Source organism: Pelophylax lessonae (genome assembly GCF_965119305.1).
Source record: "Pelophylax lessonae genome assembly, chromosome: 11".
Lineage (NCBI taxonomy): Eukaryota > Metazoa > Chordata > Amphibia > Anura > Ranidae > Pelophylax > Pelophylax lessonae.
The window spans coordinates 177,174,790-177,192,633 of record NC_138778.1 but is presented as its reverse complement, the minus strand read 5'-3'; the positions used below and the strand labels follow the sequence as shown (position 1 = coordinate 177,192,633).

The following is a 17,844-nucleotide window of genomic DNA, read 5'->3' as shown; positions in this document are numbered from 1 at the left end:
AAAGTGTGCCAAAACTCCTACATTCAGGAGTTTTGGTTTGATTTCAGAAAGCGCACCAAACCCACAGGTTATAATAAAAGTCTATGGCAAAGCGCAGCTAACTCGCAGGAAAGCCACAGGTGCCCTGCGCTGCACCTGTAGATCAGTGTGAAAGCGGCCTAAAAAAACCTTTTTCATAAGTGCTAATATGCCCATTTCAAAAATGCAGTGTATGTGATGTTTACTACATTGACCTTTTCCTCTTCCAGCTTCTGCTGACATTGCTCTCCAGGCTGCTAGAAAGGTCCCAGGCAAAGTGCACTTGTTATCCCTTGGACAGGAGACAGCACTATAGAGGCTCCTGCTGCCTCTGTAACTGCTTGTTTTTATCGCTGCCAGCACCAGCTCTATACACTCTGATGCCCTGGGATGGATGATAGGCAGCCTGTTGTTGACGATCTGGGCTTGCCGACCCGCCATCCCTGAGCATGACGTCATGGGCCACATTAGAGGGCTCCATGGGCCACATGTGGCCTGCAAGCCACAGGTTGTACACTCCTACTATAGAGCATACTTCACCAAAGGAAAAAACAATCCCTGTGGTTTTATCACCTCTGGAGATGTTACCTGAGTCAAAATGATCAGTTTCATGATAGGAGTAGATCAGAAGATCGTACTAAACTCAGGTTATGATGGAAGAGCAATGCTGATGTTTCTATTTATTGTGACATTTCTAGGTGAGGCTGCCCAGTCAGAAGCAAGTGATAGGAGACTGGGAAGTTGGGGGTCAGAAAATGAAGACTTCTCTGATAGTCTGGAAAGACTAGGACCTGATCAGGTGAGGTCAAACCATACTATGACCACTGTTCTTTTCACATGACAAAGCCAGGGTCCTGAATGATCCAGAACGCTCTTGGGAGAAACACCTGGGATGGAAAGTTAAAGTGTTACTAGACCCACAACCGTAAAATCAGTCTTTATATGCAGTAAAGCATGCTTGTTATACTCACTGTGGAACCTAGGGGGTAATCCTGTGCATTGTATGAACAGGCTGTTTGATTCTGTCTTCTCTGACTCTCCCCTTCTTCCACTGTCTCCAATCCATCTCCTGATAGAACAGAGCTTTTTGGGGCACTCTGCACATGCTCAGTTTGGTGTGTATTGCTAGAGAGGAAAAACATACAAAAAGGATCTCAGACTTTTAAGGCCGCATAAGGAGTCAACAGTTTATTTTAAAATTATACAATTTATAGGTTTTTTTTATTTTAAAAAACAACAGATATTAGTGCAGATTGTGTGCATAATCCTAGACCAAAGCCGACTGCTGGTAACATAAGTCCTCATATGCCGATGAAGACAGCAGTCATCTCAAGCACAAGAAAACACCAGCACCATTACTCCCTGGGTGGCTGCACGAGCACTAAGGATCCCCATCAAACACACCAACTGAACTCAAGCAATCTGCTTGAACCGATGAGCGGCCGACGGCTCCTTATTTTTTAGCGGGTGGTATTTCAGCTCCAACTTCTTGTACCTGGAAGACAACCAATACACACGAGTCACCGACCTCATCCATAGCACTGTACACGGCACGAGAGGAGTTTACACTCTAATGTCCCCTCATAGTCACACATTATTATTAGAGATGAGCTCAGGCATGTTCGAGTTGCTACGTGCCCGATCCCGCCAGGAAGTCGATACCGCACTCCACCAATCACAGGCACTGAGACATTTCCCGATCCTCAGCTGCACAGATCGGGAAATGTGTCACTGCCTGTGATCAGTGGAGTGCAGTGTCGACTTCCTAGGGGGATCGGGCATGTAGCAACTCGAACACGCCTGAGCTCATCTCTAATTATTATCATTATTACTTATTAGTATAGCTCTGACATATACCGCAGTGCTGTACAGAGAACACTGTCACATCAGTCTCTGTACCAGAGGAGCTTACACTCTAATGTCCCCCCACTGGCTATTAAGCAGAAAGATTATTTTCTACGACTAAGGCCATTCATCCCTCAGTTTTAAGAATGAATAACACACATAGGATACATGGGGGAAGATATTTAAGTGTGCACTGCGGAGCTTTGAAAATATGGAATATTTGGGGAAGATATCCTGACCCACCCCCCCCCCCCACCATCATTCTTACTGGAGGGAAGATATGGTCGGTGTTACCAAATCAACCCTTTTCGCTCCCATTAATGTTGCCATGGCATTGCAATTGCTCTGCTTAGATAAAAACCCATAGTAAAACACTGCAAAAAAATCCAATCTCTGTATATGATTATGGTTAGCCTCTATTTTTCAATTCAATGGCAGTTTTTGTGGTTGAATAGACTGCTTTTTTAATATTTTTGAAACTTACCTTATGTTGAGGATGGTGCAGCAGGCCAGGTGCTGTCAGGTGGAGTCGGTGTGGAGTGGACACACCCGGCTGCCTGTCGCTATTCCCTCGGCTCTGAGCTTGAGCCGCACTGCTGCCCGGAGAAGAGGGATCTGAGTGGAGGCGGAGCCAATTATAAGCGCGGAGAAGGAATTTGAATTCCTCCTCCTCCGCTCTGAACGCTGCCTAGGAGCCTCTCCTGCTGTCACGTGATGAGTGACATCACTGGTTGCTAGACGCCATTTAGCAGGCCGTACTAGCATCCAGTGTGGCGGCGGCAGGCTAGGCCTTAGAGCCCAACAGAGAGAGGAGGAGGATCATGCTGGACAGTGAGACACTTGGGGTTAATAATGATAATTATTCACAGAAGACCCAGGACTTTTTGGGGGTCCACTCGGGGGTCCACTCGGGGCTACAGCCCCGGTCAGCCCCCCCCCCCCTCCTGACGCCACTGGCAGGCTATAAAACTTTTATTGTACGTGAACACAATGTCCAATTTTTGTTTAATTAGTACAGTTTTCGTCCAAAAAAATCGTAAGAGCAAGACTAGGCATGCTCGGAAATGATAGATTACATACACAACAATTCAACACATTACATCACTTCTGAAGTAGAATTCTGTCGTACGGAAATGTTCTTATGTGGAGTAACCTTTCAATATGAGGCTAGCATGTAACAAAAAACAGACGAAAATTAGTCCGATAATCTGATCGTGTGTATGAGGCTTTAGACCTTTGCCACTTACGGTAGCTGGAGATCTGTGCCAGTGTCCCTGTTGTAAAAACCTAGCAATATCCATGAACACAACTAAATTGTTATGACTTAGATATATTTTCTAACAAATCCTAAGTAGACAACTCTTTGTGTCCACAATTTTCTACCTTGCAGAACAATAAAGATGATGGCTCCGTGATTCATCCCCACTTGTTTCAGGCTTCTGGGACCACCCATGAAAAACAAAAGCCTAAGGCCAGGAGGCACAGCACAGAGAGGCGGAAGGGTCATGACTCAGGTACATATTGAGGTGTTTAGTTAGGACAGTGTAGACTTAATTTTGTTTTTGACACACAATGACAGCTAGCTGTGTACAAATTGGTCTAACAAATTATTTTAATTTTAAAAGGTTACAGCTTGGACATGGATTATGGTATCAATCACTCTATGGAATTCTTGCAATATTTATAGATAGAGATGTCTGCTGGAAAAGTGGTGTCCGGGGACTGTCTGTTGCTGCAGCAAACGACAGAATTGGGCTAAATATGCTTTAAAACAAGCCCTTACTAACCTATGTAGCTGCAGACAATGTGGAGCAATTTATTCTCCACTTTCACAGCAGAAATTATGAAGCTGCTCAAGTCTCCACTTGCTTCCCACTCTTAGCAGTAAACCAATATTCCCATCGCACACATTTCTGCACAAGGCCTGAAGTAAGGGAAATTCATAGCAACTGCCAGCAGGTTAACTGGTATCAGCATGAATGAGAATATATGTCACTAGCACACCAAGGATCAGTACTCAATAGTCCAAGCATTTGTTGAAAAGGATCATTGCACTACACTGCTTGTGATGTGATTGGTTTTAAACAGTTGGGCTCTTGATTACTGATCCTTGGTGTGCTGGAAACGCATGTGTCTAGCAGTTACTCAGCAGCTTTGCTCAACTCCCCCATCTCAGCAGCTCTGCTTAACTCACCCTGCTTCCCTTTAAACAGTGAGCCAGGAGCTTAGCTCCCCATGCACCCCTTCCTTCAACAGTGACTGAGCAGCTCACCCTGCTCCCCTCCCCCCCAGCAGCGACTCAGCAGCTCAGCTCACCATGCTCCCTCCCCCAGCAGTGGCTCAACTGTCTTCTATTCTATGATGTAAAAACAAAGTAGGCGCTCTTGGAGGAAAGAGCACTGATTCACTGCTAAGAGGAAGGAGCAGGGTGAGCCTACCTGCTGAGAAAACAACTAAAAAAAACTTCAGTTGTAAATTTTGAGGATGAATTGCTTCATGGTGCCTGCAGCTACAAGTGTCAGTAAGGTGTTGTAAAGCTGCTAAGAATATGTAAATGGTTGAATATCCTTAACCTGTCCACAGTTACACGTTATGACCCTTCTGTTACCTTACCATATACTGTATGCTGCTCTGTTTTCAATATACTAAACGGTTCCTGTCTCCAAACTGCATCCCTTGTATTCCTTAGTATACAGTATGGATTGGAACTGTCTACTGGCAGAGCCGGCACTGTAAGGCCACTGTGTTAAAGGAATCAGTCCAGTGAGAAGTATGCAGGCTGCCATAGCTGACCTCCTTCAGAAAATGCCAGCCACCTGGTCATCTTTGCCTTCAATACTTTATTCTGAATCTGAAAGGGTGATGGTGATTTGAAAAGAAGTTCTTCCTGAAAATAGAACAGGTATTTTAAATCTAAATATATTTTTATTTTATTTAGGGGCACCGTCCTTCAGCAATGCCTGCTTGAGGAATCCTGGTGAGTCAGACAGCTCAGACCTGTCCAGGGAATCGCAGAATAAAAACCGAAGTTCACCACACCACTTGAGCCCTCAGATTGCTGCCACGGTGGAGGCTCTACAGGCCTCAGTTCAGGGACTTTGTCAGCGGCTAGAAGGTCTGGAGCGAGCGTTACAGGTATTATAGCATAATGACACTAACATTGCATCAGACTGAGTAACAGGATCACTGATAATAAAAGCTGTAATGAGAAAAAATAATTCTGCTAGAGAAATCGTGTTCTCATATTATCCTTACACATGATGTCACATGATTCATCCCTTTCCTTCAGACATACACTATATTAGTAAAAGTATCGGAACGCTTGCCTTTACACACACATAAACATTTAATGGCATCCCTGTCTCAGTCCGTAGAAATCAATATTGAGTTGGCTCACACTTTGCAGCTATAACCACTTCAACTCTTCTGGGAAGGCTGTCCACAAGGTTTAGGAGTGTGTCTATGAAATGTTTGACCATTTTTCCAAAAGTGCATTTGTGAGGTCAGACATTGATGTTGGATGAGAAGTCCTGGCTCAGAGTCTCCGTTAAACTTAACATTTAACAATTATGCTGCTCATTTTCTTCCATACTTCTTGGAACAAGTATGCATACCAGTCATAGGCTCTGTAAGCCCTCAAGCCATCAGCCAAAGTCAGGCCAACAATCTATAAAACATAAGGAAGAAAAAAAGTTTCATAAGATTAAATTAAACTAGTTGAATGATCACAACATATTTCAAAAAGGAAATGTGCTTTAAGGTGAAACTCCAGCTATGTAGGCTCCACCCCAACATGTATTACACATATGGCAACTATTTTAGACAAATTTAATTTAGGTTCTTACCTCCTTCTATTACAAATCCTTCTTTTCTGTTAGCCACTTGAAGACCAGGGTTTTTCTGGGACTTTTTGTGTACATGTAACAATCAATTTTTTTTTTTTGCTGGAAAATTGCATAGAACCCCCAAACATTAAATACTTTTTTTTTTAAGCAGAGGCCCTATAGAACAAATTAGTGGGTTTTACAATTTTTTTATGTCACACGGTATTTTGTAAAATATAAAAAAAAAATCTGTTACGCCGAGTAAATAGATACCCAACATGTCATGCTTTAACCACTTAAGCCCCGGAAGATTTTACCCCTTTCCTGACCAGGGCCTATTTTGCGATTCGGCACTGCGTGACTTTAACGGACAATTGCGCGGTCGTGCGACGCTGTACCTAAACAAATTTGGCGTCCTTTTTTTCCCACAAACAGATCTTTCTTTTGGTGGTATTTGATCACCTGTGCGATTTTTTGATCATGCGCTATAAACAACAAAAAAGAGCGTCAATTTTGCAAAAATAACAATATTTTTCAAATTTTTTTATATGAAATTCCCCCAAAAGAAAATGTAAAAATCAAAATTTTTTAACATTTTAGGCCAATTTTTTTTTTTTTTTTACCATATGTTTGGTAAAAAAAAAAAATCGCAAAAAGCGTATTTTGATTGCTTTGCGCAAAAGTTATTGCGTTTACTAACAAAGGGAAAGATTTTTGTCATTTTTGTTGTTTTTTTTTTAGCGCGTAATGGCGGCGATCTGCGTTTTTTTTTTTTTTTTTTTTTTTGCGGGACTGCGACATTGGGGCGGACAGATCGGACCCTTGACTGACATTTTTGACACTTTTGGGGTTACCAGTGACATTACTACAGCAATCAGTGCTATATATATATACACTGTTACTGTAAAAATGACACTGGCAGTGAAGGAGTTAACTGTATTGGAGAGGGAGGGGTTAAGTGTGTCCTAGGGCTTCTAACTGTGATTGGCTGTGGCTTGATGTGTAAGAACAGTGATCAACGGTCCTTTATAGTAGAACCGTTTGATCATCATTCTTACACAGGGAGAACTGACAGGCGGCTTTGTTTACACTAGCTGCCTGCCTTTCTCCCGCTGTCACTGATCGCGAGTGCCCGGCGGACATCGGGTCTGCCGGGCACACGCGTGGGGGGGCCCGTGACCGCGCGGGAGCGCGCCTCCGGCGGCGCACGCTCCCAAAACCCTCACAGGCTAGCGACGTAGCCCTACGTTACTCTGCCTGTGAGGGGCTGACTGCCGACGTAAATAGTCGTGCGGCAGTCGGCAAGTGGTTAAAGCCCTTACAGGATTACACTTTAGGATTTACAGAGACAGTCAGGTGCTAGAATTACTGCCAATGATCTGACGTTGGTGGGGAAACCTCGCGTTTGTGGGACGATTGTCGTTTGCGCACGTGCAGGACCAACGCATGCGCTCGCCTTTGCACGCAAGCACGGGTTGGCAAGGGCACGTTCATTTTTTATTAATTTATTTATTTGTTTTTTATTTTACACTGTTGCTTTTCATTTTTGTTTTTGATCACTTTGAGCCCCGGTTCACACTTGTGCGTGTGCGGGGTTCGCATGTAATGTCGGAGCGCACTGCTCCGACATTACATGCGATCGGCTGTGCGGTGCGAGTTTAGCCATACAGTTTGTATGGCTAAATTCGCACTGCAGCCGCACCAAACACGCACAGGGACCCTTTTTGGAAGCCGCATCAGGATCGGATCGCACAGCGGTTCACACTTGTGCGATCCGATCCTGTGCGAACTGCACGATCGCACTGCGATATGCGATCAAACTGGGGGTGTCGTTAAGATTACATTGACACCCCCAGCGTATCGCATATGGCAGTGTGAACTGCCGGGGGTGCATGTGTGATGCGGGAACAGGCTGCGGATTCGCAGCCTTCCCGCACTCGCATAAGTGTGAACCGGACCTTACTGCTGTCACAAGGAATGTAAACATCCTTGTCACCGGTATTCTTTATGGAGAAATCTGGGGTTTATAAGACCCCAAATCCCTACTCTGCACTTAGCATTTAAAACACCAAGATCAGGGTTTCTTAATGCTCTTGACTTTTTTAAAATGGCGGCGATAACATCTGGGTAAACCGGAAGTGATGTCATGGCTTTGAAGGTTACTATACCCAACAGCCGATCAAATCTAAATCCAGTAGGATGGGAATGCCTCCTGTCCCCTCCCGCTGCTTGTAAAAGCAATCGAGCGGCTAGTTAGCTGTAAAAACATTACCAGGATGATGCCTGCAGCTGCAGGCACCACCCTGGTACAATCACTTGAAGATCAATGACATACCAGGTATGTGACTGGTCGGTAAGTGTATGGCAGCCCAAAACTGATTTTTTTTTTTTCAATTTTATAGTGTGGGGAAGGATTTTAACCGGTTGTTATTGCTATTTGGGATTCCGTTAGAGAGGTTTTTCCTCACTTACGGTCATAGCGACAACAGCTTCGCCAGACAGAAAGTGAGGGAAAATCTGCAAGAGGAACGCAGACAGCAATGAAAAGATGAAAGAGGTTCTAGTCTTCCTCTTCTCTACTGAAAAATACCTTTTTGTTGTCTTGGGTAACAGTAAAAGATCCAAAAAAATGTTTTTTTTTTAATCCTTCTCCCACTCTGTTCAAAAAAAAATGGGGTGGGTTGGACATACACCCTAAATCCCAATTAAACTTTCTGACTCTTACGATTCTTTCAAAGTCTTATGGTTCTTTAAAAAGCAGTCATAGCCTGAGTAGAAAAGCCTGTCCACTGCAAAGAAGGACCTTTGCTTTCTGAGCATTACGGATTGGGTCTGACTTAGCAGCGGGTGTTTTGGACCTCTGCGGAGACACCACTGCTTCCACACAGGGAGCAACAGTACTCTTCAGCATTCTAGCAAGAGACAGTTTTTTCTACTTAGGTTACTGTATGTCTGCTTTCTAATGAAAGTAAACTATAATACATTGCACACCTTATGCTTTATGTGCATGGAATGTTTTTAGCTGATTAATTTGAAAGTTCAGTTGGGCTTCAACTAGTCACATTTTTCAGAATGTGAGGTTTTGCAGAAGTTATGAGCTCAGTGCAGAGCTTATCAATTGGTGTAAGAAAGGGATACATTTGTTTTCCTTTAGTACCTTACCTTACTAGCACAGGAACACTAATACAGTATTAGATATCCAGGAATGTTTTCTAAGCATCCAGGCTACATTGCAGTCAGAAATCCTTTAGTGGTGTTCACAGGGCTACCCACAGCTCGAATTTTAGGAATCAGCCAAAATTCAAGCCATATATGATCAGCTTAAAACAGAACTTCAGCCTCACCTAGTTCCCTCCCCCCACCCCGGCGCCACCATAATGGCACATGTGCAGATCTGCCCAGCCTTTGGCTCTTGGCAGCCCATTAGATAATTTTCCACGTTCACACAAAGACAGGGAAGGGCCTGGACTTCCTTGGTAGCAGTCTTTGCACTTTCAGGGAAAACTCTGCACGTGCGCCGATGGCCAGGGAAACTAGTGCATGTGCAAATGTGCTGCAGGGCTCTCTCGGGACCAGAGCCCAGTGGCACATCTGAACATGCAATGGTAAGGACCTAGATGAGAATTGCAGAATTGAAACAAAAGAAAAAAATATCCATGTGTAGGAGAGGGAAGGGGATAAGGCAAGGTAAGCTCAACATGTTCTTTAGGGTGAAGGTCCGATTCAGGGATAGCCCTACAATGCTCAATTTGTCTTGTTCAGCCCACAGGCTCAACCAGTGAAGTGCAATAGATTCTCCTAACCACACTAAAAAGAATGAATGGAGGAATGTCCTCTGCCGGCTATTGTATTCAGCAGCCACAGCACTCACCCCTGCCTGAATACACCATATGTAGTCACTGTTTGGCCAATACTTTTCCACCCAGCTCATTGGATGCTTTGCAGGGTCACCCACAGCTTGAATTTCAACCATATACAATAGATCAACCTCGCGCTAAGACAAGTGCTTATAAAACAACTGCTGCACTTAAAATTCCTTGAATACTGGGAAAATAGGCAAAAATATTAAGTGCGCTGTTGTGTGAAAAGATTATTATAGAAATATACTTCAGTAACAATTCATCCACAAATTTGTTACTTAACTTCAAAACTTCTTTTGAATGTAAGTAATGAATTTGTGGATCAATTTTTACTGAAGTATATTAATATAATAATCTTTTCACACAATGACGTACTTTATTTTTTACATTTTTGAATTTTTAACCAATTCAGCAGGAATTGGATGAGATTCAGGCTGTCTATTGCCATCTTTAAGGGAAATGGAAGATGCTATATCAGGAGACCTATGCCTTACTCTCATTGTGACTCATTTCATAAAATAATAGAAGAAAAACCTAACAAAAGCCCCAACTAACCTCCTCCTCCAGGTGCAAGCCTACTGTGCCCAGCACCAAATCCATGATTATGTATTCTACAGTATACAGCCAACATTAATGAGTGGATTGGATATGTAGAGTCACAGTGAGAACACATAGACCTGTAATATAAGTCACATCTACCCTGTGGTTTCTTTAGTTATTGTTGTACAAGTCCTAGCAGCAGGTGATCCAAAGTCAGCTAAGACTAATTATTAATGACTCAAGATGTAATTGTGTGAAAGAACAGTTTTTATTGCCCGTGGCAACAACTATGGATCTCCCATTCTAACCCTCACTGGTAGCAAAAAAAGGAATACGCTGATTATGTGCCATTTGCTATAACAAACAGTCCTTGTTTTCAATACTTTTATGCAGTTAGGCATTCTCAGAATGTAGGCTTAACCTTCCTTTTGTGTAATAATTATAGGACAGCATTGTTTAGATAAACTTTAGATTTTTAAGTTGCTAAGTACGCATTTGTTTTTAACACAAAGAACCTTTTATCTCTAACAGGATCAACAACAGTACATACGTGAACGAATGCACAGATCACCCAAACACCCGGTATGCCAAGGTTGTGAGAGTGTGGCTGGCATAGGAGTGTTGGAGACAGGAGTATATAGAACAACTATATGTGTTGTACATTGTGTTTGATAAATAGGAGTCTACGGTGCTATTGGGTAAAGGTGGGCATGGATGGATAGAAATTTGGCTGGTTCAGCAGAGACCAACTGAATTTCGATCTATCTACCTATGGCTGTCCCTGCTACAAAGGAGTCAATCTAACAATCGGCTTCTCTTGAACAGGAATGTTGGAAATCTTTCCTATGAGCAGCTGATTGGTGCTAGAGTAGAGCTGGGAACAGATGGATCAAAATTTGGCCGGTTCAGGAAGGACCAACCAAATTTTGATCCATCTATGGTCATTTCTGGATGGGAAGTCAATCTAACAATCAGCTTCTCTCGAATGGGAATATTGGAAAATTTTCCTTCCGATTGGCTGCAGTGCCGATCAGTGTATTCTGACAACGGAGAATTCCCTACTGTCAAAATACAATAACACAACAGGCAGGATTCCTTCATCCACCTCGACTGTGTGGATAGGGAAATCCGTTCAATTTTTTTTTTTGACAGCCAAAAAAAAAAAAAAAAGAAAAAATCCACCTGTGGCCAGCCAAATATTAAAGCTGAACTCCAAGCAGATATGACAAAGACCAATTGCTGTGATGTATTCATAATAAAATGTGTATTCAAAGGCAGCTAGTGTAAGTACATAACTTTGATTTGACATCAGCCTTTTGGAGTCCCTGTACAGCCGCACTTCGATTGGAAGAGGAGGGGAAGCACAAGAAGCCAATCAGGTGTGTTGCATGTACATCAGTTAGCAAGTAACACAGGGGTGAACTGCTTCCACTCCTTAACTGTCCAATCACAGGTTGGAGCCAAGGAGATAACCTTAAAGGAGAAGTATAGCCAAAGCTATTTTGGTTAAACTTTTCCTGTGATTCACAGGAGTGCAATTCGTTCTGCACTCCTGTGATCTGTTTTCAGCCAGTCCAGGCTTGGGAAAGATCTCGACCATATAGTCAGGATCCACACAGAACCCTGGACCGACACCTGGGTCAGACTTTTAAAGATCCCCTGAGAGCCTGAGCCAGCCCCTCCTGCTCCCTCCACAGCCCAGTGCTCCAGTGAGTGCTGGAAGGGCAGAACAAAGAGCCAATGACTGACAGTCACTTCTCTTTGCTCGGAGTGGAGAACTAAGTGATCAGTGGTGTTTGATTGCTTAGTTCTTACTGTAGAGTCTGCAGGGGAAAGATGCAGCAATAGATCGATGCTGCATCCACCTAGGTGAGTATAAATGTGTATTTTTTTCTAAGTCCATACTCCTCTTTTAAATGCAGCAGGGAAAAAGTGAGGTTACCAGCCTGACTGTGTATAGTCTGTAAAGTCTGTTTAAATCATGGGACTGGCTGGATAGACATGCAAATCCTTGGACAACTAAATCAGCTCCCTTACTTACTTAAATGTGTATTTAGCTATTTGCCCGGAGTTCAGCTTTAACATGGTCATGAATAATTTATATATATATTCAAACAACATATTCAAAAGGGAGAGAGGCAATGCACACAGAATGTGGAAAGGCACCAAGAGGATGGTGCCAAGTGTAGAGGCATAAATACAGGAGGAAGTGGCACTATGCATTTCCAACTACTCACGGCTAAAACTGGTCACACATAGTTAGATCTCTTTAACAAAGCTGCTGGGGTCCACGGGCATAAGGAAAGAAATAAGAAAGATAGCAGATTTCTCCATCCATGCTAAAAGCCCGAATCCCTCTACATTCAAATTGCAGCTGCATCCAATTGGATGGAGCTGCTGTTTGGCTGAAAATTCTCCGACCGGCTTCTGCAACAAAAGTCGAGCAAACTTTTGTCAAAAGGAGATGAGCCCGCAGGGCCATCCACTGAGCAAATTTAGGCTGAGCCAGAAAGAACCGTCGAAATTCGCTCAGCTATGGCTGAAATATTTACCTTTCTTTGCATCCTTCATATTGCTGATGTCAACAGTATCCTAAATATTTTGTCCCATTTTCTCTAAAGTTGCAGATCAGAGTGCAGATTGGCTGATTTTTCTAACCATGCAACCAGATAATGTAGTCCAGCATTTTATCCTGTCTTAGTTCATAGTGAAAGGGTGCACCAGGTGCATATCGATGCCTTTTCTGACAGGGCTTTAAGTAAACCTGTGACTTGGCTATGCCAAGCAAAGTAGCAGTTTCACTCTACTGTCACGTTTCCCAGCTTTACATAGTCAGCTACCCTTTACTATCCTGCTGCTCTGTTTGGCCACTGGGAATGAAGAGAAATGCCTGTTATGTCTAGGTATGGGGAGCATTTGACTCACTCCTCTTCTTCCTTGTTAAAGCACTGGATCTTTGTAATTGAACACTATGGGGTTGATTTACTAAAACTGGAGAGTGCAAAATCTGGTGCAGCTGTGCACAAAAACCAATCAGCTTCCAGGTTTTTTTTTTGTCAAAGCTTAATCGAACAAGCTGATGTTAGAAGCTGATTGGCTACCATGCACAGCTGCACCAGATTTTTCACTCTCCAGTTTTAGTACATCAACCCCTGTGAGCTGTCATATGCAGTGGGGAGAGAGTACTCGGCTCTATGTAAGTGCCGGTTCACACTTATGCGCTTGCGCTTGCAATGCGAATTTGCAGTGCGAGTTTCCCTTGTGTTTTTCAATAGTACCAGCGCGATTGTAATGAAAATTTTATTACGTTGATTATGTTAATTAAGCTCAGGAGGGGTGGAGCTGAGGGGAAAATCAAACAAAAAATAAAAATTCGCACATAAGAATTCGCACATATCTGAACTGATAATGCGAGTCCAGACCGATTTACATTGATGTCTATGGAGACTAAATTCGCAACGCAACTCTGTAAACTCGCACAAGACCCTTTTTATCATCGCATCACATTCGCATCTGAATCGCAACGCATAGATGTGAACGAGCGTCACGAATTCAATGAATTTTGTAAATGCATGCGATTGGAGACTATTTAGAACGCATTGCATTCGCAGTACAAGCGCATAAGTGTGAACCGGCACTTATGCCCAGTACATACAATCCGAAAATCGGACGACGTTCCGTCCGTTTTTGTTTGGTTGCTGGAACTCTCAATTATATTCGCAAATGGGAGAGGTTACTTACGATACGAATTTTCTCGGACGATGATTCAAAACCTTCCGGTATGCGTAACCACGCCGTAGCGTGTGAGGGGAAATTATGTCTACTGCTCACCATTTTTTTCGGATGAACAACATACTGATAATACGATTATCGTACAATGTGTTCTAATACGATCAAAATTTTTATGCTTGCACGACCGGATAATATCGAGTGAACTGTCGTGATCGCCTCTCGTAAACTGTGTACTAACGATCAGATTAACGTCCGATCTTTTCACAAGCGTTATTTTTCGTCCGATTTTCGGATCGTGTGTACGGGCCATAAGCTCCAAGTAAGAATTCCATGTCCCTGATGGCAGAACAGAGTGGAAGTGAAGGGGGAAGGTCAATATGTACATCTGCTGAGGGTGGCAGTCCTGTGAACTGACTGCTTTGCACTGCATGGGCAAAGTACAGGTTCACTTTAAGGATTAACACCAAACTGGAATTATAGAACACAATAAAAAAAATTAAATTACCATTACAAACCAATGAAAAAAAGCAGTTAGTCTGTAAGTATTGTCAAATGTCATTTTTTTTTTACATTTTGGCAAAATAATGCCATAATCCCCCATAGCATTATACAATGTTAAAGATATAACAAAAGAATGTACAGGAAGCACAGTAAAAAAAAAAAAAAGGTTCAAAAGAACAAACACATACAGTTCTTTAGTAATGTACCAAAAACAGAAAGCAATACCTTAAAGCAGAATTTTGATATCTTGTATATTTGAAAATAATGTAGAGATGCTAATGTACATTGTTAGAATTTGATCAATGTCCATAATAATTTAAGGAAAGACTAATATCCTCATCTCTTGGCTCTCCACACAGAAGCCGCAACACTCCGGAATTGGCCGGTCCCAGACCCTCGTTTTCATCGTTATGTGGCCTTTCTTTGTACACTGGCTTCTTCGAAGACTTTATGGAAGAAAAAGTTGACCTTTCTTGAGAGCCTTTTTGACAGACACCCTTAATTGTATCCCTGGAGGAAGTGGACAATCAAGCATATGAGCAGGGGCTGTCACTTTCTAATAGCTTTAAAACTAATTTTGGGGCTCAACGACTGGTAAATTTGATGCTGCTTTGTTTTTTGAGCCTGGTAATGAATGGGTTAATTATGTTAATATTTTCTTGTACTCTGTATAATATTGCATTGTTTTCTTTTATCTCCTCCAGTGTGTCTGCAGTGGTTGATTTACCTGATAAATGGCCTTTTCTTTGAAACACCCCAGGGAAAGCTAAGGCCAAGGTGACATAAACGTGCTAAAGCCAGTATACAATGGAGATAGGCACAGCAGCAGATCATACACAGTACAGCGAGTATTGAGCTGATCATGGATAGAATTGATTTCCGATTTGGTGAGGACTAGAAATTCAGCACAGAGCTGGCCTGGGTTTGGAAGCATGCATAAAAATAGCCTGAGTTAGGAAGTGTGCAGAGCTGGCTACATCTTGGAAGTAAGAACATAAATGGTCAGGCCTACGAAGAGAGTATAAAGCTGGCCTGGGATAGAAGCAAGCACAACAGATCATGAGTAAAAAAGGAGCAAAAATCTGGTAAGGGATCAAAGCAAACACAGAGTTATGCAGGACTAGAAAATGCACAGACCTGGTGTTGATTAGGAAGTGAGCCCAGAGATGGTCAGGACTAGTAATCGAACAAAGAGCTAATCAAGACTAGGGATCAAGTGTGGAGCTGGCCAGGACTAGGATGGGAACACAGAATGTCAGGACTACGAAGCAAACACAAAGCATGTCAGGGCTGAAAAGTATGTACATAGCTGGTCAGCACTTGGAATTAAGCACATATTTTGTAACAGTGATAGATCTGGTCTGTCTGGCATAGTAAATACAGAGTTAAAAGAGAAAAAGGAGGACAGAATTAGTAATGGCTGAATTTGATAAACTTGGCTGGTAAAGAAAAGATGAGGAATGCAACTGTAGTCAGGGAAAAAAAGAGCATAGAGCTAGTCTAGAATAAGGAGAAGAGGACTGGAATGGATGAGATAAAGAGTAAAATGTCGGTCACCTAAAATTCAACTGAGAAATGATCTGTAGAGGATAGTGAGCATAGGGCTGGATTGTAAATATACCTAGTCAGGGCCAGATGGCAACCATTTACCCGTTGAGGTGGTACAGCAAACAAGTCAGCCAGCACAACCCCTCCCCCTTCAACTTTTGGATAAAGTTTTTTTTTAAGGGGGAGAGTGAGAAGGTGCCCGCTCCCACTAGGCCATCAAAGCAGAAGTTCCCTCATTTCCTCAAACCCCCCCCCCAACCACCACCGCTTTGCCCACAGCCTTCTGGGACACATCACAAGTCCCATTTCACAAAAGATAGGGGGGAGGCTGGCTGTGAAGCCACAAGGAGTAACAGACGACTTCCCTTAGTAAACATGCCGCCACTTGGCAGCTGAAGACTGGTGAAGAACAGGCTCGATTGAGGATGGAGCTGGATCCCTGGACAGGTAAGTGTTCTTTTATTGAAAGTTAGCAGTTACAATATTTGTAACTGTTGACTTTTAAAATTTTCAGAACCAACTGAAGAACTGCTTTAATGTTCAATGTCAGATAATGGTCATGGTGCTGCAGAAGTAAAGATAATGAGCGCAGAGCTGGTTAGGACAGGGGAGTGAACATTGCGCTAGCCATGATTTAGGTCAATATTGCCCAACTCCAATTTTCTAAGCCCACTAAATTTGACCTCTTAATTGGGTCAGCGCCATTAAACTCGATGAAGAAGGTAGATCTCCCAATGGCAATCGATCAAAACAAACAAATAAAGGCTCATTATTGAGAACACCGATGGTATCTTGTTCATCTCCTCTGTTTAATTTCCCTGCATCAGTTCTATTCCATCCAGTGCTGTTCAGAGTCTGGAGTGAGTTCAGGCCTGCCTTTAGATCAGACCCATAGTAACATTGACAGCACGGAAAGCAGGAAAAAAAATAACACCAGTCCCTACAGTACATTTAGACAAGAGCCACACCCAAAACTGACATTTCAGTCTTGGATGGGCACCCAAGGGATGATGTCACCTGCTAGCTTCTTGTATCTCATAAAGAGCCAAATAGTGAGATATTTATGCAGTGTGTTTCCACCTCTTCTCACCAAGACCTTAAAGCAACATGGTCACTTAAAGGGCTCTTTCACACGGGCTTTCCGTGTGAAAGGTCCGCTGCGGTCCTTTTTTTTTTTTCACGGAGCGGATGACATTTCTGTCATCCGCTCCCTAGGTCCGCATATCATCCCATCCGTTTGCGGATGATATGCGGACCTAATGTAAGTCTATGGGGATTGCGATTTTCCTTCCTTTCCGTTTTTTGAACGGAACAAAAATAGGGTTCTGTTCCGTTCGAAAAAACGGAACAGAACTGAAAGGAAGGAAATCGGATGTCAGCGGATGGTATTCCGCTGACATCCGCAATGCCATAGACTTACATTATGTCCGCAAATCATCCGCAAAAAAATAGGATGATTTGCGGACATACGGAAAGCCCGTGTGAAAGAGCCCAAAGGGTGTTTCTTTATTTTAGCTTTTAATGGATATGTGCATATGCATCTGCTGCACAAATCAAAACACCATTGATCTCTATTATAAATCAATATTGTAGCAGGTAAGGAGTGGATGTTAAAACATTCTTACCAGGTCCCCTCGTCTCCTCACCAGGATAGAAAGTGATGGGGGAATACAAGATTTTACAGCTGTCACCAGAACTGGATATAAGGGAAAAATAAAATCTTCCTATAGAAACATCCATCTCCAATGACTGCTGTCCAAAAGGGAATTTTACCTTATTTTGTAGAGATGTCCCCTCTTCTTTGTCTTCTTTTATCTTTGGGACAGGAAGTGAAGGGACATCTCCCCTATGGAAACCCTATCACTGGTCTAAACTAAGGACTGTAGCTACACTTTCATTTCTTTTCCTTGTCCCCCCCTCCACCCTTACCACCGCATCGGTTAGTGCCCCTGATACTCCCTCCAGGAATTATAGTA

General features: G+C 42.9%; 1 protein-coding gene across 1 annotated transcript in view; it reads left to right on the top strand.

The window, feature by feature from the left end:
• Window positions 1-15,712, top strand: part of ACBD4 (acyl-CoA binding domain containing 4) — a 31,108-nt gene extending 15,396 nt beyond the window's left edge. Inside the window, exons 6-10 of the mRNA XM_082271393.1 lie at window positions 717-817; window positions 3,254-3,377; window positions 4,802-4,998; window positions 10,619-10,669; window positions 14,680-15,712. Of these exons, the coding sequence (XP_082127519.1) occupies window positions 717-817; window positions 3,254-3,377; window positions 4,802-4,998; window positions 10,619-10,669; window positions 14,680-14,787 (581 nt within the window). The 3' untranslated portion in view covers window positions 14,788-15,712. The remainder of the gene's footprint in view (window positions 1-716; window positions 818-3,253; window positions 3,378-4,801; window positions 4,999-10,618; window positions 10,670-14,679) is intronic.
• Window positions 15,713-17,844: the final 2,132 nt, after the last annotated feature.